Source organism: Pyrus communis, chromosome 16 (genome assembly GCF_041283825.1).
Source record: "Pyrus communis isolate YQ-2024b chromosome 16, ASM4128382v1, whole genome shotgun sequence".
Lineage (NCBI taxonomy): Eukaryota > Viridiplantae > Streptophyta > Magnoliopsida > Rosales > Rosaceae > Pyrus > Pyrus communis.
Window position 1 is genome coordinate 20,099,255 of NC_142580.1, and position 20,721 is coordinate 20,119,975.

General features: G+C 38.4%; 1 protein-coding gene across 1 annotated transcript; it reads left to right on the plus strand.

Annotated features, from left to right (window-relative positions):
• Positions 1-13,985: 13,985 nt before the first annotated feature.
• On the plus strand, positions 13,986-20,291 carry LOC137731466 (adagio protein 1). The gene is made up of 2 exons (XM_068470575.2): positions 13,986-14,644; positions 18,252-20,291. Exons 1-2 carry the CDS (start codon positions 14,388-14,390, stop codon positions 19,861-19,863), a joined length of 1,869 nt encoding a protein of 622 aa, XP_068326676.2. The 5' UTR covers positions 13,986-14,387; the 3' UTR covers positions 19,864-20,291.
• The last annotated feature ends 430 nt before the right edge of the window (positions 20,292-20,721 follow it).

A 20,721-nucleotide genomic window follows, 5' to 3' on the forward strand; every position in this document is an offset into this window, starting at 1 on the left:
AAAACCTTGTGCATTAGGATTAGGAAAGCTAATCCTTCTTCATCTTGGAATTCTTCTCCTTCTTGGACTTGGAAAGCTTCTTTGTTGCTTCACTTGAGACCATATGGATTTTGACTTTCCTTCATCAAGTAGGAAACCTTATTTGAGTAGGAATCTTCATTCTTCTAGGAATCCTAATTCAACTAGGAAACCCATCTTAACTAGGAATCCTAATTCAACTAGGAAACCCTGCTCAAGTAGGAATCATCATCTTCAAGTCTTCAATTTCGTCCATCCTCTTGGCTCCAAGCATATGATGTCCATTCCAAGCTCTAATTTGCTCCAAAAGGCTCCAAAATGCATCCTTTTGCATACTTTGCCCTTAAAACCTGAAAACACATAGAACTAGCTTAAAAGACTACTTTACTAAGGAAAAACACTATAAATGCACAAAAACAAGCTAAACTAAGGTGCGTAAATATGCTCCTATCAAATTCCCCCACACTTAGCTTTTGCTAGTCCTCGAGCAAAACAAAATGAAACAAAGTAAATAAACGAAGTAAAACGAGTAAAACACAACCTACACCTTCCAACAATCGCCTCAGGGATTTCCAATGCACATGACATGTTAAAAATCATCATTCCCACAGATTTTAGCCATCTTTACGCTTAAGCCTTTACTTAATCATAGTCACTACTTATTAGTTCACAAATAACCACATAAAACATGATTTTGAATGTAGTAACATGCCTTAGAGAATTTCCTCAATTCCTTACTAGATATGCACTCAATTTTCACACAGATTTTCTGACTACACACCCTATACTAGTTATATGTGAGAAGATAGATGTAAATATGAAAACGAATGCTCACATATATGTATGACAAAGAAAGCACTTTTCGGAGTTAATAACATGTTTAGATATGATCTCATGAATGGAACGCTACTACTTAGATGCGAGAACCAGTGACACCATATGCTTATTCCAATTTTAAACTCCACAAATTGAAACACATAACACTCAAGATTAAAGTCAAGGGTTGTAACGGGGCTAGGGGTATTGGCTAACAAAGGAAGGTAAAGGATAAAACAAACATTCTTTAAACAATAGTAAGCAAAGCAATGAACTTGATACTTAGAATTCACTTTAGAGTGCAGAAAATAACTTTAAACACAAAGGGGCATACAGGTACATACTTAGGGTCAAATGCAACGTTTTGGACCCTTCCTTCAATAACCAACAACTTAGAGCTCATTTTATGCTCTTTCAACTCCTTTTCATACTTTTCACAAGTTTTTCTTTTTTTCTTTTTATTTTCCACGAATTTTCTTTTTTCTTTTCTTTCTCTCTCTCTTTTTTTTTTTCTTTGCCGTGCCTCATTCAAGACTTTGGCACACCCATATATCAAGAATCCTTCCCCCACACTTGTTTTCTGCAATGCAATGATCAAAAGGAATTCATCTTTGAGTTATGCTTTTACTATGCTTCAAGAACAAAGGTATGGGTGGTCCTACTCTAGGCTAGGTGAGGATAATTGTGGGTTAACAAAGAAAGTAGGCTACACAAGGCTCAACGGGGTTAAATCCTACAAAACAAATGAAATAGGGAAATATGGCAATTTGGCTATGGTGGTCACTACACAACTTCATCTTGAATATGTGTTATGCAAATCAATAACATGTTTTGAATGAAATTGGCATGAGTTCTAGTATTTGGAACTAAATGATGAAACGCCTTCTAAGTAGTAACCAAGCAAAGAAAAATGAGATCATGCAACGACTATAGAAAACAAGAATGCACAGATTTTAACTCTCCAAATAAACGTTTAGGCTCAAGTCTCACAAGGTTGTAGCATTAGTTTGAGTTCCTTCCTTCAAGCATGTTACAAAAACTAATTTTTTTCTTCTTTTTGATTACATGTGAAGTCATAAGTTATAACCACAACCAAGCATAAACAAAGAGTAAATCAAACTTTCATCCATGTTAATCATTCTCTTTAACAGTCATGCAATTACAAACCGAATCCTCATCATTGTGTTGGAAGGTACCCTAAGACACAAACAAACACACAAAAACAACTTAAAAACAACTCTTTTTGGGTTTTCAAAACAATTTGTTTCAATTTTTTCTGGGATTTTCGGATTTTTAGAACAACAAACTCTAAAACACTCTAAAACGGCTTAAAAACACTTAAAAACAGCAAGAAACAACATTTGAAATTATGGGTGACAAAACCCTACGAATTTGCATCAAAACACTTTGGTTACCCCCCCACACTTAAATCAAACATTGTCCTCAATGTTTCAAGCATAGACGCACACAAATAACAAACAAACAAACAAAACAACATCTAACAACCTAACATGGCAGAAACAAAATCAACAACAAAGAGAAGAGTTTAGGAACGCAAATTTGGAATTGGAGTGCTTTCTCTGTCTTCCTTTGTTGAATGCATGGGTTGCCTCCCAAGTAGCGCTTGCTTTAACGTCGTACAGCCGGACGAACATGCTTCTTCGCCTCACTTAGAGCCCACGGCATGGAGTGTATGGTCCTCCACAACCTGCCCTTCAACACTTTCATAATATGGCTCAATGAATGGGAGGGGATAGTGATCCTCCCTGATGGTGGTGTTTTGGTTCCGAAAGTCCATGTAAATGCTCCCACCACCTTTAAATCGATTGGTCACCTGCACCAAAGAAGGTAACAACCTATTAGTTGAAATGGGAATTGAAATTGGGATTGACGACTTACAAACATATTGTGGTGAAGGCTCAAAATCGGCAGCCCTATCAACAATGTCACCATGGCTACTTTCGGCCATGTTGGGTGGTTGTAGGGCAATCACTCCAAGTTCTTCTCCAATGGTGGTTCTTGATACATCCTTCTTGATAAGTGTGGATCCTTTCGGCCCTATATCCTTATGCACATGCATGACAAAACAAGAATGACTATCATTAGGATTCTTAATAGAGTCATAAACATTGAATTTAATTATATCACCACCAAACTCCATTGTTAGTGCTCCTTTGGCCACATCAATCTTTGTTTGGGCTGTTTTCATGAACGGTCTTCCAAGTAGGAGTGGCAAGGGTGGAGAATGAACCGAATCGTCCATTTCAAGCACATAAAAATCCGCCGGGAATATCAAGTTATTCACCTGCACTAAAACATCTTCCAAAACTCCCTTTGGATAGGCATTAGATCTATCGGCCAATTGAATAATCACACCATCATTTTTCAATTCACCAAGGTTCATTGAAGCATAAATAGAGTAGGGCATGACGTTAATTGAAGCCCCTAAGTCTAACATAGCATTTTCAAACTTAGTTTGACCAATAATACAAGGAATTGTAAAGCTACCTGGATCCTTGCATTTTGGTGGTAACTTCCTTTGTAAAACAGCGGAAACGTTTTCACTTACCCGTACTACCTCTTTATGTGACGCCCTCTTCCTCGTAGTGCACAATTCCTTCAAGAACTTAGCGTATTTGGGCACTTGCTTTATTGCATCAAAAAGGGGGATATTGACTTGAACTTTCCGAAACGTCTCCAAAATGTCCTTTTCCGCTTCTTCTTTCTTTGTTTGCTTAAACCTACTAGGAAAAGGAACATTCGCAGGAAAATCATTAGTAGGAACCGAACTTGACACGTTTTTACCTTTATTGGATGAATTGGGCGACTTGGGATCACTTGGAACTTGCGGCACATTTGGTTCCTCCTTGGCCGTGAGTGGCCTTTGCTCCTCCTCTTCAATTCTCAACTCGTCCTCCTCGTTGGAACGTGATTTGGATGGTTTGAGGTCAGATCCGACTTGCTTTCCACTTCGCAAATGTATAGCTTTTGCAGATTCGAATCCACCTCTCGGATTGACCACCGTTGAGCTAGGCAACCTTCCTTGCTCACGAAATTGCCCCATGAATTCGGCAATCTGTCCCACTTGCTTCTCCAAGTTGTCCACCCTCTTGTCTTGGATTTGCCTCTCTTTGTTTTGAGTTTGGACTTCCTGCGTCAAAGTAGTAAGTAATTGAAAAATCTTATCATTATCACTTGAATTACCTACATTGCTTTGGGCAGGTTGTGCTTGGGCTTGTGGTGGTGCCAACGGCTTTTGATAGAAACCCGGGGGTTGTTGCCTAAATCTGCTTTGTTGTTGACCTTGTTAGGGGTCTCGCCATTTGAAATTTGGATGATCACGCCAACCGGGATTGTAAGTATTAGAAAACGGATCACCACGTGGTTGGTATTGGTTGCCATATCCCACGGCATTGAGTGTCTCCCACCCTCCATTCTCGATCAATTGTGGGCACTTGTCCGTAGGGTGTTCTTGCATGGAGCATACGCCACAAGAAGCTACGGTTTTGACTTTTGGACCTTCCACCACCTGAGAAAGCAACGTAGTAAGGTTAGCCATTTGATACGTAGTAAGGTTAGCCATTTGATTTTGAAGTTCGGTTATGGCACTTACCTCATTGACTTGGTGTTGCCATGGGGTACTCCTCTGTCCAACGCCTTCGTATTGTTGAGCGTTCAATGCTCGATTAGCAATCAAGGACTTTGCAGCCGTGGGGGTCTTGTCCACCAAGGCTCCTCCCGCTGAGGCATCTAGTATTTGACGTTCAATAGGTAGAAGTCCCTCGTAAAAGTATTGTAGAAGTAGTTCCTCCTTCATTTGATGCTGTGGACATGAAGCAACAAGAGATTTAAAACGTTCATAATAAGTAGGAAAGGATTCACCTTCATCTTGTTGAATTCCACTTATCCTTTTTCGTAGGAGGATGACTCGAGAAGTTGGGAAAAACTTCTCCAAGTAAGCTCGTTTCATGCTCTCCTATGATGTGACAGTTCCGGGAGCCAATTCGTACAACCAATCTTTCACTTTCTCTTGGAGAGAAAAGGGAAAGGCCTTCATCTTCAAAATGCTCTCATCTACGTTCACCAGAGTCATGCTCGAGCAAACGACTTCAAACTCCTTCAAATGCTTGTTCGGATCTTCCATGGATAGCCCATGGTACTTCGGAATGTGATGTAACAGGCTTGACTTTAATTCGAACTCGGCAGTCTTGTCTTGAGCCGCCCTTGGGTATTGGATGCACAAGGGTGCGGCATTGGCCAATCCCGAAGCGGAAAGCTCCTTGATTGTTCGGTTGTCCGCTGCCATGTCTTCCACTTCTTCTTCAAATTCAGAAACGGACTCGGAACTTGCACTTGATTCACTAGGTTCTGGGTTCTTCCTCTTACGTCTCAACTCACGCTCAAAATTGTCGTCAAAGTCTAAAATATGTTCGTGAACCGGATTAGAACTCCGAGTCATAAACAAGTACCTAAAACAAGAAACAAAATAACATAAGAATCTGATCTAATAAGAACAACGAAAATAAAAATCCAAGGGATTAGCAAAGTTGCTAATCCCCGGCAACGGCGCCAAAATTTGATGCGAGATTTATACGCACACAAATTAAACCCTCTTTTTATTAGTTGTAGTGAAGAATGTAAGTAGGGATCGTTTTGGACCGGGGATTAGGAGGGATTGTTAATCACTTGGAAACTGACTCAAATATGTAAAAACAAGTTTAAAACACTATACTAGACTCAAAGAATGCAAAACTAAACTTTAAAACACCAAAACAAACCAAAAGACTCAAAACAGCACCAAAACACTCAAAACTGCCTTAAAAACACAATCTGGGCAGTTTTGAACACTAGACACAACTTTGGACGAAAATTGGTTTTACTTTGACCTAAGACACTTAAAAACACAAACTAAAGTGATTTCTAACTACTATGACTCAACAAAGTAAAGGGGGATTGGTTTTGGACGAATTTAAAAACAAAACAAACTTTTTAAATTAGAACAGATTGTAAAACGAATTTGATGGAATTGAATGGATGGGAAGCTAGCTAAGGGGTTCATCTCCACACATGTTATACTTGCATATAAAACGATTTCCAATTGCTTTTCAATAACCCATGAATTCTCAATGCCCCAAGTTAATTAGGTTCGCTTAAATTAACCTTTAGATTTTCCTAACGTTATTGAATTGGATGATTGCATACGACAACCCAAAACATTCCCCACCAGTCCCCTACATGATTGCATAATAGAGATACAAGCAAGAATCCTTAAGTTCTATGAAAACCATAAGCATTGACGAAGCACTTGTTACTATGATTGCATGAAACTTATGCCAAGAATTTACTTAACGCGATTGAGATCATCAACCTTTACTACTTGTGAATATAATTCCATAACGATTAGGTGAAATTTCCTTATATCCTAGCATCCAATTTATGCATGATAATTAAGCGTGCATTCTCAACCAACACACACAAATCAATGTAATTCACATAGATAAGTAAATTGAATTCACAACTTATGAAACGCAATTAGAAGTAATCAATTCATATAGCAAGTATGTTCATGGTTTGGAATCCCCCCCTAGCCAAGGGGGGGTTTAGTTCCTCATACGCACAAAACAAAGAGAATTGAAATTAAACATTGAAATCAAAGGAAAAGAAACACCTAGAAATTCCAGTGACACGAACTTGAATTGCATGAACTTCCGAGCTTCCTTGTCCTCCTCCTTGGTGCGGCAAGGGTCTAGGGACAGGTTTAGGGCCTTAGGTGTATGGATGCATGGTTATGGAGGGATGTAGTAGTGTTTAGGGGAAGGGGATGGTGCGGCAAAGCTTAAAACTAAGGAGAAAGGTTTTTGGTGGTTGCGGCAAGGGTGTGGAGAGGGTTGGACGAATTTCTGGAATTAATGAATGTGTATGAGAGGTGGTGATCTGATCTAGGGGTTAATATGAGTATATATAGGCACTTAAAACCCTAGGGTAATCAGATATGGACTTGAATAACCCAAATCCACAAGGAAATAGGCTTAGAAATCAGAAATAGAAAGGGATAATGCTTCCTAGGTGCGGCAGGTAAGGAGATAAGGTGATAAGGCTTCTAGAATGCCTTGCAAGGCAAGGGAAATCAGCTTTCTAGAAGGATTTGGGGCGCCACTTTTGTAGGAGATAAGATAAGGTTCCTAGAATCATGTTTTAAGGGCCAAATTTGTAGGGAAAAAGAGATAAGGGTGCGGCACCTTTGTAGGGATAATGTTAGGGCTTCTAGAAAGCCTAAAAACTAAGGGGATTTGGATAAAACCCACGGCAAAGATAGGATAGGGCATCTAAGGCTTCTAGAAACCCTCCAAGATAAGGTAAAGTGCATGGCATCCCTATAGGATTAGGATAAGGTGTCCTAAAGTGTTTAGGACTCCTCTTTGTGGCTGAAAACCTTGTGCATTAGGATTAGGAAAGCTAATCCTTCTTCATCTTGGAATTCTTCTCCTTCTTGGACTTGGAAAGCTTCTTTGTTGCTTCACTTGAGACCATATGGATTTTGACTTTCCTTCATCAAGTAGGAAACCTTATTTGAGTAGGAATCTTCATTCTTCTAGGAATCCTAATTCAACTAGGAAACCCATCTTAACTAGGAATCCTAATTCAACTAGGAAACCCTGCTCAAGTAGGAATCATCATCTTCAAGTCTTCAATTTCGTCCATCCTCTTGGCTCCAAGCATATGATGTCCATTCCAAGCTCTAATTTGCTCCAAAAGGCTCCAAAATGCATCCTTTTGCATACTTTGCCCTTAAAACCTGAAAACACATAGAACTAGCTTAAAAGACTACTTTACTAAGGAAAAACACTATAAATGCACAAAAACACGCTAAACTAAGGTGCGTAAATATGCTCCTATCAATGAGACTGAATTGGATGGTTGAGATTAAATCTCAACCAATCTGACAATCCTGAAAACTAATTAAAAATTAAATACATACATATATATATGTATGTATAATTTATATTTCGGTACGGTTTGGGATTACCAAACGAAGGCATATGGGATTCCGAATCCCGTATCGAACTTTTCAAGATCGGTTCATTTTCGGTTACCGAACAGTTCAAGATATTTGGTTTAGACGTTTTCAATTCGGTTTCAAGACTTTTTCGGTTAGGTTTAGAATTTTTGGTTAGGTTTAGGAATCCAAAATATTTGGTATGGTTCTAGATTACCAAACAAGGGCATGTGGGATTCCGAATCCCGTACCAAACATTTCAAGGTTGGTTTAGTTTCGGGTACCGAATGGTTCATGATTTTTGATTCGGGACGTTTTCGGTTCGGTTTTGGGAATTTTGCGATTAGGTTCGGGACTTTTGGTATTTTTTCCACAACTAATAAGATGTATCAAATAAATCTTCTAGAGGGAACTGTTTGATTGAAATTTCTAACGCAGATCAAGGAAAGGTTAATTTTGATTGAAGTCGTCATTAATCATTAAGTACAAATGGTTATTTCTTAGTATAAGGGTGATGGTTTGAAAGATAGTAACATGGAGTCAATGGTAAGGCGCAATCAATATTGGTGTCTAAAAGTGTGCATATTAATAAGACAACATACTGATAACGGTTGGAATAATCAAGAGTATTTAGGATTGGATACTCAGAAAGACATCCACACTAGAAGCACTAAAAATCCCACATCGAAGGATCAAGTGGGAGATGAATGAATAAAGTGATCCATGTGATAGTGCTTTCATATTGGAATATATGATTGTTGGCCAAGAGACATGACTCTTGAAAAAGAGGCATTGGTTCAGTGAAGAGTACTTTGCTTCACTACTTAGTACTACGGTCTAGTGGTATTTTTCTTCATTGGTAAGTGAGAAGTCTTAGGTTCGATTCTCGACTACGGTCTATTGATATTTTTCTTCATTGGTAAGTGAGAGGTCTTAGGTTCGATTTTCACCAAAGGCAAATTTGAACCATATTATTGCAACCCATTGTGAGGCTTAGCCCCAATCCCCCATCCTCTTAGCGAGATAATATCATTTGTTCAAAAAATAAAAAGAGATACTTTGCTTCAATATGTGAACCAAATGTATAAAGAAGTAAAACCCTTGAATAAAAGGTTACACCTTTGTTGACCCAAAAAATTACAAAGCCTATGTGGCACGCATGTTGAGTAACTATGAGCTAACTATGTCCTTGTGAATACAGGTGTGCCAACTTGTGATCGAGCTCAGTTGGCCCAGTAGAATAGATGTGGTGATGGTGGTGTCAAATTCACTGCTGAATTTTGCACTTAAGCGATTATGACTGAGGATGAAACATGTCTCAGTCTTGGGGTTTAGAACGCGAAAACAAGGTTTCCTAGTTCATTGTGAAGTTCAGGATCTCTTACAGCAGGTTCGGTTGCCTCAGCTATATTCGTGAGAATATAGGTGCGCCAAATTGGTATCAAGCTATCAAGGCATATGTACTCAAGGGAGATGATCGTTTTTATGGTAAACGTGGTTCGGCTGTCTAAATGCCCGAATTGCAAAATGCACCTGAGACTAACCAATTATAGAACACTTCACTTCATTGGGAAGCTAATGAGGTGACCTCTTTGGGCGAAAGAATTAAGAAGTTTTCGTTTGTTTGGATAGGTAAACAACAAACCTAGAAGAAGAGCTATTTACTTTTCCAAACTGAAGGTGTTTCTATGCTGTTTGGTTCCACAACGCCATTACTGTTTACTAATCCAAACTAAAGGTGTCGCGGTTATCAACACAATATTGCTTACTTATCTAAACTGAAGATGTGTTGATAAAAGGGTTGTCCATGTACTAGTATAAGATTCACCAGCTACCACGGCCCCTGCTTTCTCAGGTGGAACTCCAGGTTGAGGAGTATAATAAGTCAATTTATAATCTTTAACACCAGTTTTGAATACAACACTTGCTTTGGTCTCTATTTGTGGTGACATAAGTCCCTCCCTACAACTAAGCAATCCAATTGGAGCAGTACTGGAAATGGCAATCCATAAAAAAAAACACCAATGTGAGATCCGCTAAAACAAGGTGATATCCAAAAAGAACTACCGAATAGCTTACTAAAATTGATATGATTGCTATGGATGGAACGAATATCCCTCATAGATGGAATTTTTTTTTCTTTGAAAAGTAGTTTTGTCCCATCTGCTAGAGCTTGAAGAACTCCCAAAGGGCTGGCATATTCAGGTCCAATACATTGTTGTATCCTTGCCGATATTTCTCTTTCTAACCAGACAATTACCAGTACGCCTATTGTGATTCCCACTACAAGAGTCAAAATAGGAACAAGCACCCACAAAATTCCATAAACCTCTTTTAAAAATTCTAATCTAGAAAAAGAATCGATATCTTGTACTTTCGGTGTATCAATTAAGAGGATTATGACTCCTAATATTTAATATATCTCCTAATACTTTATTTTGGAATTGAATAAACAAAACACTATAAAGAGAATATTCATTGAAGGAAGGTATAAATGGGCCAAACAATAATTTTAGGAAAAAGATCTTTTAGATCTCCTTCCCTTTTTTTTTTTTAATTTTTAATTTTTTTTTCAATTCCCTAATATCATATCGTAAACTGAAGATGTGTTGATAAAAGGGTTAATATTGTTAGTGTTTTTCTCAAGGGTGTGATAAGAGTTTTTCATAGAATGAAGGTTTTCGCATAGTACGTTTGAATTGTTTATTGAGTTGAAGGGGACTTTCATGTTGCAGAACCTCTCCTATGTATGGGGATGGTTTTCATGATAAACAGGTCCGTTGAGGTAGAGTCCTGATAGGATTGTATCACTCGGCATTACTGAATATTCTTTCTTTTTCCCCTTTCATCCCTTCTTTAGCCAAATGGTGTTAGGGAATATTCTGTCAAAAAAATGGAAAATATACCTGACGCCGTTAGTATATTCCGTCAAAGTTGACGAAATATTCCTTGCCTTTTCCGGTGAGTCTCGCCGGTCACCGTCGTTAGCGCCACCGTCTGCAACTCGAAGTCTCGCCGGAAACTGGAAAATTTTCAAAACTTCATATCTTCTTCATTACTTAACTAAAATCCATGAATTTTGTACCAAAATGAAGCTTATAACAAGTAGAACAAAACCTTACCACTTTCAAGCCCTTAAATTCACGAAATCTCATCGGAGAAACCACGAAATTCTGGCCAAACCTATAGCTCGCCACTCCTGGCCTTCCCGACGTACAATTTCTTCCAAAATGCTTCTTCGAGCTTCGCGAGAGTATTCTAAAGCTTCCTATGACCTTAGAAACTTCTAAAAACCCCATGATCATGTGTGCATGAACAGTGCACAAAATCGGGGTTCCCTGGTTCTCGGGTTTTCAAGGGTTTCACGTCCGACCAACACCACCAATCGACTTCTAAGCTCGAAGGGAGTCCCAAAACACCAACAATGGTCACGATCCGTGCCAAAAATGGTTGAATGGAAGCTCGTCCGTACGAGTTGTAAGGAAAATGGAATGAAGTTCGAGAGAGAAGAGAGAGAGAGTCAGGGGAGTATGTGGTATGGGCGTGTGTGTGTCCTGTAGAGTCAACCACCAAAAACAACTAAACAACACACCAAAATGACAAATACCCACCAAGGGCAAAATCGTCATTTCACACCTATGGTACAAATAATTCGGGACGGGCTATCTGACTAGGGGTGGGCACAGTGCGGTTTGGTGCGATTCCACCCTCAAAACAAAACCAGAACCGGGAAATATCAACAGTTTGGTTCGGTGTGGTTCCACTTAAATTTATTAAAACCATACGATTCAGTTCACACTGGTTCCGGTTTGGTTCATGTTGTTTTACGATTTTGAATACCAAAAAAATGGTATTCAAAGTTTACGTTTTTTTTTTTTTTTTTTTTTTTAGTTTTTTGCATGTTTGCATTGAAATACAACTTCTAAAATGGTTATACAAAGTTATAAACAAAACATATCCTTTTCAAATACTAAATCAAAGGGTAAATTACAAAAAACTACCTCAACTATTGGGTCATCCACAATTTCATACCTCATCTTTAAAAAGTTTCAATGTCATACCTTATCTTACAAATTTGTTGTAATGTTCTACCTCTATTACGTTGTCTGTAAATTCCTCTAGTATATGCTGGGTCCCACCGTCTCCACATATGAACTTCCATATTCGTTTCTGAAACACGTGGATCATCTAAAAGGATGACATGTGTATATTACAATAAAAAATTTCAAATTAAAAAAATAAAATAAAATATTTAAAAAAATTTAAAAATTAAAAAAAAAAATTGCCTCGTAAATCATGCAATTCGAATTGAAGCCTAAATCCCCAACATTGCAAATTCCATTTCAGTTTCGTTCTAGTTCCCAAAATCAAAGAACCCTAACCCTAATTTCATATCACCCGTCCCAAATCACTGCCCAAATTCAAGGACCCATCATTGACATCTTTCTCCAAGGGACAAACATGTAACATAATCCTTTAATCCTTTAATCCTCATTCCTTTAATCCTTTAATGATTTTATATTTTGTTCTAGGCATCCACATCAGCATAAGGGAGAGCATCATCATCAGCTGAAGTTGCACCTACAAAGAGGACAAGGAAATATAAGGTAAAAACCTAATCCTCTCATTTGTAGTTTACAACATCAACTTTAGTTTAGAACCTTGCTTTGCATTTGACCTTTTGTAATGAACATTGAAATTAGGCACCACAAACAAGGGATGATTCATCTACAAATCCTGAAGCTCATTCACCGAGAGCCACCAAGCAGAGAAAGACAAGGCAAACCAAGACCTAAAGATGCCAGAAATTGTAATAAATTAATGTTTTTTTGCGTCATGTTTTATGTGCAATAGGAACTGAAATTATGGTACATCGGTTCTGGAATTAGACATTACAAACATTGACTTTCTTTTGGTTTTTTGAACTGATTTGCAAACATTGACTTACCAACATGGATATGTGGAGAGTGTGGGACCCAACATAAGCCACGTCAACATATAATGGAGGAATTGACAGACAACGTAACGGAGCTAGAACATTGCAACAAATTCGTACATAAGGTATGACATTGAAACTTTTAAAAGATGAGGTATGAAACTGTGGATGACCCAATAGTTGAGATAGTTTTGTGTAATTTACCCTAAACCAAAATGCAAATGTCCTTGACACCAAGCAAACAGAAAAAGAAACACAATTCAAATGTACATATGCATCCATAATACAAATATACATCCACACATACAAATACATCTACCATGTAGTAAGAATGTTAGTTCGAGCACAGTAATTTAAGCCAAAGGGGACTTATCAAGAGATTGAAAAAAAGGTCCAGGAAAAAGAGAGAAAAAACCTTAAGATCATTATATCAAAAAAAAGAAAAAAAAAAGAAAAAAAAAAGAAAAAGAAAAAAAGAAATCGAAACTTGAATGTCAAATTTGGAGATCTAGGAGAGAAAATGACCTTCTCTTTTCAAATACGTGCCTTATCTCAATAGGTGAACCGTGGAGAGCAAGACCTAATCGAGAAATGCTCCCATGTAGTTGTAGTAGGTGAAACCTGTTTGGTTTTTACCTCTCATTTAAAGACACCTGTATACAATTATTAAATTAAATTAATTATATATATTTACGGTTTGGTTTGGTTCTACTAAGGTGAAAACCAGAACCGGAACAGTTATGAACGGTTCTTTCAGTTTTTGTACCTACGTTGACTTTTTTTTTGTCAACACAATTTTTTAAGGTTTACTTTGTCGCGGTTCAATTTGGTTTTGCGGTTCCATGATTTTTATGCCCACCCCTACCAGAGCCATCATGATCCTTGGCAATTTTATTTTACTTAGAACTAGACCAAGCCATATATGAACTTAATCCTTTCAGAGTCCACTTCCATGATAACTTGGTCGAATCAATAATTTCTTAAGCTGAAAGCCTCTATTGGCCTAAGGATCATTACTGGGCCGAGGATTGTGGTTTTTCAACTCGGGTTAGTCCATCCTCGACCTAAACTGTTATTTAAGGCCCAAACAACCTCTTATAAGGGTTTACAACTTACAAACATCAACAATGTTTGCACCTGTTGAATGGTACCTATTAGTTGTCTATAAATAGGTTTGACGTCAAACCATTTTTATTAAGCTGTTTTTTCCAAAAGCATTGCAAACCCAAATCAATTTTAACACATGGCGCATCACCGGGTATTATAACATTTCTGCTTAACCACGCGTGACGTTTCTTGTGATGGAATGAAACGGCGCCCGCTGGTGGAAACCCCGACCCGGCTCTTTAGATTTTTCCCCAACGAACTCCAGCCGGTCCACAGAGTTTCCAATTTTACTCCACATATTTATACTATATATAATATTTTGGGTGCGAAAATACGATCAAAGCAGTTAAAAGTTTAGCCGACCACCCGTTGGGCCTTTAGCTAAATTTCCCAAACACTTCCCACCACTCGTATCGCTCAACCTTTACACACACCTCCCACCTCCTCCGTTCGCCTTCGATCAAGAAGGAGGTCGACGATTCAAATTCTTCCGGGCGATTGAAAGCAGTATTAATGGAGTGGGATAGCAATTCGGATCTGAGCACCGAGGAGGAGGACGAGGAAGGGAGCTTGATTTTCCCCGACGACGATGACGTTTCGGGCCCCGGACCTGGTCCGCTTCCGTTCCCAGTCGAGAATTTGCTCCAAACGGCCCCGTGTGGTTTCGTTGTCACGGACGCTCTTGACCCTGATCACCCTATCATCTATGTGAACACTGTGTTTGAAGTGGTCTCAGGGTACCGTGCCGAGGAGGTTCTTGGTCGCAATTGGTCAGTTTCCTTTCTTGGGATTTTATATTAGGGTTTTGAATTGGGGGTTTTAGGGTTGCATGTTTGGTTTTCGGTGGGGGATTGAATTCGGTTTTTTTGGAAATGTTTAATTTTGGTTGCGGAAACCGTGGGGAAATTGTATTTTGCTTTGTTAGAGGTGATGCGTAATGGGTATTTTGGATTGAATTGTTTTTCGTTGTGGTTGGTATTGGGCTGCTCCTGGCGTTTGTGAGCTGTCTAGGGTTTTGTTTGGGCTCGGGAATTGGATGAAAATCAAGCAAATTGGAGCTGCAAATAGTTGTTTTGTTGAGTCTTTGTGGTATTGAACGCTCAGGCATGTTGTGCTGAGTGTTACTTCTTGTAGGAGCAATACAAATTTCTCATTCTGTAGTTGTCAAAGCAAATTAGGATACAATTACTACGAAGTTTGATGCGAAAGGTTTCTATTCTGTGTTTGGGTGTTGCCTTGTCATCCTATCGCTCTATTCTTATCAAAGTTTTAATTTTAATTTTTTTAAGAAGTGAAAATTTTGGGAAGAAAATAATGGAAAATGGGATGGACAAGTAGTCCTTCTAGGTACCCCAATTAGAAAATACTACATAAAAGGAATAAAACAAGCAACACTCGATACAGAACTCCACTGTAGTTGATGAATCACACTAATTATAACATCTCCAGATTGCTCAAGGGGGCCAAAACTCTATGGATGTCCCAAATGAAAACTCTAATTGCCTTCTGTATCTTCAAAATTTTGTTTTATACCTTGAATATACGTATTTTAAAATTTACTTTAACACAAAGTCTTCTCCACATCTAATCTGGGGTATAAGCTTGGTGAATTTGATAGTTGCTATTATAATGCTTGAAATCCATTAGCAGGTTCATTAACACGAGTTGTATCGTAGCTTTGTTTAGCTAAAATCTATAATACTATTGAAATCAATGCTTTTATTTTCTTTCTATTAGTTATAATATTAAAGATTACATTGTAGGTATTTTTTTTGGTGCTTTTCCTAATAGTTGAAATATTTTATGTAAGGGGTTCATGTTTTTAATGGTTTTGTCTCCTGGTTGTAGCATCATGAGTAAATGTCATACAATGAATACATCAGATTGCAAGCATCAAGTTAATTTTTTAAGATTCATATGCTAGATGGTACCTAATGTGGTCCATCTCTTTTTCTATCATTGCCCTATCTAGTTGAGTAGCTAAGTGCCTAAGGTTGCACAAAAGTGTTTAGATTTTTCGTGATTAGAAGCAAATAAAGAAGAAAGAGCATGAGTCTCTTATGAAATTATAGGCACCATAATTGGCCACTTTAAAGTAGGATAAAGCTTAAATGTTCACCGCCTTCTTGTATAATATTAGGATGTCCCCTCCGACCAGCGAGATGTTTGTGTTCAATATTCTCCTTCTAATTAATTGTCCTTTGATAAACCTGTTTGAGCTTAGAGATGGTGTCAGTAGGAAGGATTACTTAAACTCTACACCAAAGTTTAAGTTTTGAAGTAAAGTTTCCCTCAGGGTTTTAACAAAGTAGATATACTAGGAACAGTTGTTTTACAAAAAACAATTTGCATAACCATGTGATCTTTTTTGGTTGGTTTTATTCATTTTACATACCTTAGAATAGTGCAATCTTATACATATCATAAGGTGTTAGTCACTGAAGCTGAGCTGTTTATGCCCAGCTCCTTAGTAGTCAACACTTATATTTTGTGACTTACACGAGCCAATACTATGATGCAATCGTTTAGAGCAACACTCTTTAGTTTTTTCTTATACTTACAATTATTTGAATCTTCATTCTGAAATTCGCTAATGTTTCTGTTTGTGAGATTCTTGGTGTTTGTGGCTTAACTGAGTTATGAAGATATTGAACAAGCTCAAGAAATGATCTAATCCAGTCTTAGAATTTTTGATCATCAGATTTAAGTGTAACTAAGCTACCAGGATCATAATCAAGAATGGGTTGGTGTGTATTGGACCCTTACAAGTATAAAAAACCTGATGTAAAAGGGATGGTATTTTTGGGTCCCACTTTACACTACCGTCCAATGATGCAAAGTGTCTAATTTGGATTTCCATTTAAGAAGTATCCATGCGAAAAATCAGCAAAATAATTTAAATGGGAAACTTATAAAGAAATCTAAAAATCACTCAATTTGGATGATTGAGCCGCATTGCTGGGTGGCCCTGCCAATGCAATCCCTTTTGGTTCTTATTGAAAGGGATCCCTCTTAAGAAGGGAACTATATGTATGTATGTATGTATGTACATGTATGTGTGTGTTTATATATATATTTTGTAATAAAGGAAAAATTGTGTACTAGGGTTATTGTTTGGTTACATGTAACATTTGTTGAGGATAGTGTTTCAAGTTTTATTGCTAAATGCGTGTTTATTTTTCCTATTTAGGTCTCTTTAATTGTTAGTACTAGGATCTAATGGAAGACTTGACACAAAAACGAGCACAGGGGCATTTTAGGATTCATACATCCGACCCCCCTTAGTGGGATAAGGCTTTGTTGTTGTTGTAATTAGTAGTACTAGACATGTATAATTGTTTATCTACTAGCTATTTTATAAGGTTGGCCATCTACAGTGAATGCAACACATTCTTCACTCTTGTCAAAAGAGAACCATACTTGGATATGTGAAAAGAACAACCAAAATCAAGAAACCAACTACTAGAACATTCAATAGATTCTGAGTTGAATATTTTTACATTATGGGCACTGTATCAATGACCTGAGTTGAATCAATGGGCATTTGTCGTGTGACATTATGGCCATATGACAGGCACTGGATGCAACTAGCATTCAGTTGAATCATTGAAACTATGGTCACTGTATCAATGACCTTACCTAGTGCTTTTGCCCTTAGCTTAGGATAAGTAATATTGATTGGCCATGTGTCATGACAACAATAACATTATTTGCCCTTATGATTCCTAGTCTTTGATCCATCATGGGCCTTAAGAATTAGATGGAGTGTGTGCTCCAATGTTCCATCCGTGAGAGAAAAGATTGATTTCATTATCTGAGTAGCTGATTCACCTTGAGGGGAAACAAAAGATTGAAGTTTCATAATTTTTAGTACTTTTGACAGCTTTAAACTTTTGTTATTATTTATATATCTCATAAAATTGTTGCTTTTCAATATATAGTATTGGAAAATTGAGATTAAGTTAACAATGACAGTAATTGAGTCAAAATTACAATAGCAAAGCTGCTACATGCGAATTATTACAAAATTTAAAGGGACTGCTATAAGATATCCTGATTTGTTGGGGAGGTCAGTATAAACTTTGCTAAATCTTTGACATTTGGTTCTATTGTGATTAAAATTGACCTTATTCAAGGCAAAGCATTAATAAAAATTCGATATTTTGCTGCTATATAATACAGTGTGTATATATTATTATTATTTATTTATTTATTTATTTTTATGTTTGGACGTTGGAGACAAATCAAATAGTTTTTGTGTTTCTTTTTATTTGAGGGCTCTCTTTTGTTGGAATTGGATGTTAGCATAAAGAAATAATGCATCTTTCTTTCTGTTCCCTTCTCTGTTTTGTTCTGATGTTGGTGCTTTTTTCACAGCCGGTTTTTGCAATATAGAGGGCCATTTGCAAAAAGAAGGCATCCACTAGTTGACTCTGCAGTAGTTGCAGAAATTAAAAGATGTCTGGAGGAGGGTATTGAATTCCAAGGCGAGTTATTAAACTTTAGGAAAGATGGATCTCCAATGATGAATAGATTGCGCCTGACACCGATATATGGGGATGATGATATCATAACCCACGTCATCGGGATTCAGTTCTTCACAGAGGCAGACATTGATCTAGGTCCAGTGCCTGGCACTTCAATCAAGGAGTCTGCGAAATCTTCTGATCGGTTTCGTTCTTGTCTTTCTGCTTTCCGTCCTTCTGTCCTCCTGGGGGAGCGAAATATATGTCGTGGGGTTTGTGGGATGTTGCAATTGAGTGATGAGGTACTTGCTCTCAAGATTCTATCAAAATTGGCACCTAGAGACATTGCATCTATTGGTTCAGTCTGTAGGCGGCTGTATGAGCTTTCGAAGAATGAAGACCTTTGGAGAATGGTCTGCCAAAATGCGTGGGGTAGTGAAACAACGCGGGTTTTAGAGGCCGTGCCTGGTGCAAAGAGACTCGGTTGGGGTAGGTTGGCACGGGAGCTGACTACTCTTGAAGCAGCGACATGGAGAAAGGTGACTGTTGGAGGTTCTGTTGAACCCTCGCGCTGTAATTTTAGTGCTTGTGCAGTTGGAAATCGTGTTGTCCTTTTTGGTGGTGAAGGGGTAAATATGCAACCGATGAATGACACCTTCGTATTGGATCTAAACGCCAGTAATCCAGAGTGGCAGCATGTCCAAGTCAGCTCTCCTCCTCCTGGTCGTTGGGGCCATACACTATCTTGTGTGAATGGGTCCCATTTGGTGGTATTTGGAGGCTGTGGAAGGCAGGGCTTGCTGAATGATGTTTTCGTACTGGATTTGGATGCAAAGCCTCCAACTTGGCGTGAAATATCTGGGTTGGCTCCTCCGCTACCAAGATCATGGCACAGTTCCTGCACTCTTGATGGCACCAAGTTGATAGTTTCAGGTGGTTGTGCAGATTCTGGAGTACTCCTTAGTGATACTTTCTTGCTTGATCTCTCAATGGAGAAACCTGTCTGGAGAGAGATACCAGTAGCATGGAAGCCCCCTTCAAGATTGGGCCACACCCTGTCCGTATATGGTGGTAGAAAAATTTTGATGTTTGGGGGCCTGGCCAAAAGTGGTCCACTTCGTTTTCGTTCCAGCGATGTGTTCACAATGGATCTGAGTGAGGATGAACCGTGTTGGAGGTGTGTTACAGGGAGTGGAATGCCGGGTTCTGGAAATCCAGGGGGTATGGCTCCTCCTCCTAGACTTGATCACGTAGCTGTGAGCCTTCCAGGTGGGAGAATACTGATCTTTGGTGGTTCTGTTGCTGGTCTTCACTCTGCATCACAACTTTATCTCTTGGATCCAACAGATGAAAAACCTACATGGAGGATATTGAATGTACCTGGGCGGCCCCCAAGATTTGCCTGGGGACATAGTACTTGTGTTGTTGGAGGGACAAGGGCAATTGTCCTTGGTGGTCAAACTGGAGAAGAGTGGATGTTAAGTGAACTCCATGAGCTTTCGTTGGCAAACTCTGTAATCTGATTGAGTGTGTATATGGGAACACGCCGTAACCACATTAGCCTTAAAGTGCAAGATTGGGGATCATTCTGAATCAGCTAGGCAGAGATTGTTGCTTCAGTCACTAATAGCTCTTGACAAAAGTTACTTTAGTTGGGACGTGTTTTGGGTGTTAGTGATAGTGCACATTTCTTATATGGAATTGTCCTGGCTCGAGATGAAGTTTCAATGATTTCATGAGCGACTTGAACCATGTTTGTTTTTTGTGAGGTTTGTGTGAGACTGCCCTTCAGTACGGACAATGAATAATTCTTCCTTTGGCAGGTTAGGAGTACATGGTGGATAGGTAGGTTTTATATATGTAGGCTTAGTCTTATTATGCCTATGTGTTGTTTTAATTTTACGTTCTGTAATTTGAACAAAACGTGAAAATGATGCTATGTTTATAGTAACGTATTGCTAGTCCTCTCCTCTGTATGTAATGAATCCTTGCTCTGCTATCCTTCTTTCGTTTATAACTTGTCATCCAGCTTAAAAGATATACAAGATAAGATTGTGTGGCAGATTTTCTGTAGAAGCCATCATTCAACTCTGCAGAGCAAGGGTGTGCCATTTTTGGGTGCAGATCAAGTTTTGTGACCAAGATTCAAGAATTTTCAGTCTCGAAGGAATGTGGCTTCTTCGGTTTGCTGCCCTGAATCTTTGCTCTTTAGTTCTCTTTGATTCCGTGTTGTCTTTCATTTTCCTCCTTACCTTTGGTCAGATATATTTGTTATGTAAATTTGACTGCGGCTGTGTGACTGTTGCTCTCGTTTGTACGCACTTGCTCAGTTTGTGTTATGGTAAAGGATTGATCCGAAGGAATAGGAATATGGCATCTGT

Excerpts from the sequence above, each read along its gene's own strand:
- LOC137731466 (XM_068470575.2), top strand. The coding sequence starts at position 14,388 with ATGGAGTGGGATAGCAATTCGGATCTGAGCACCGAGGAGGAGGACGAG. Across the intron at positions 14,645-18,251 it reads GAGGTTCTTGGTCGCAATTG|CCGGTTTTTGCAATATAGAG; the intron begins GTCAGTTTCCTT and ends CTTTTTTCACAG.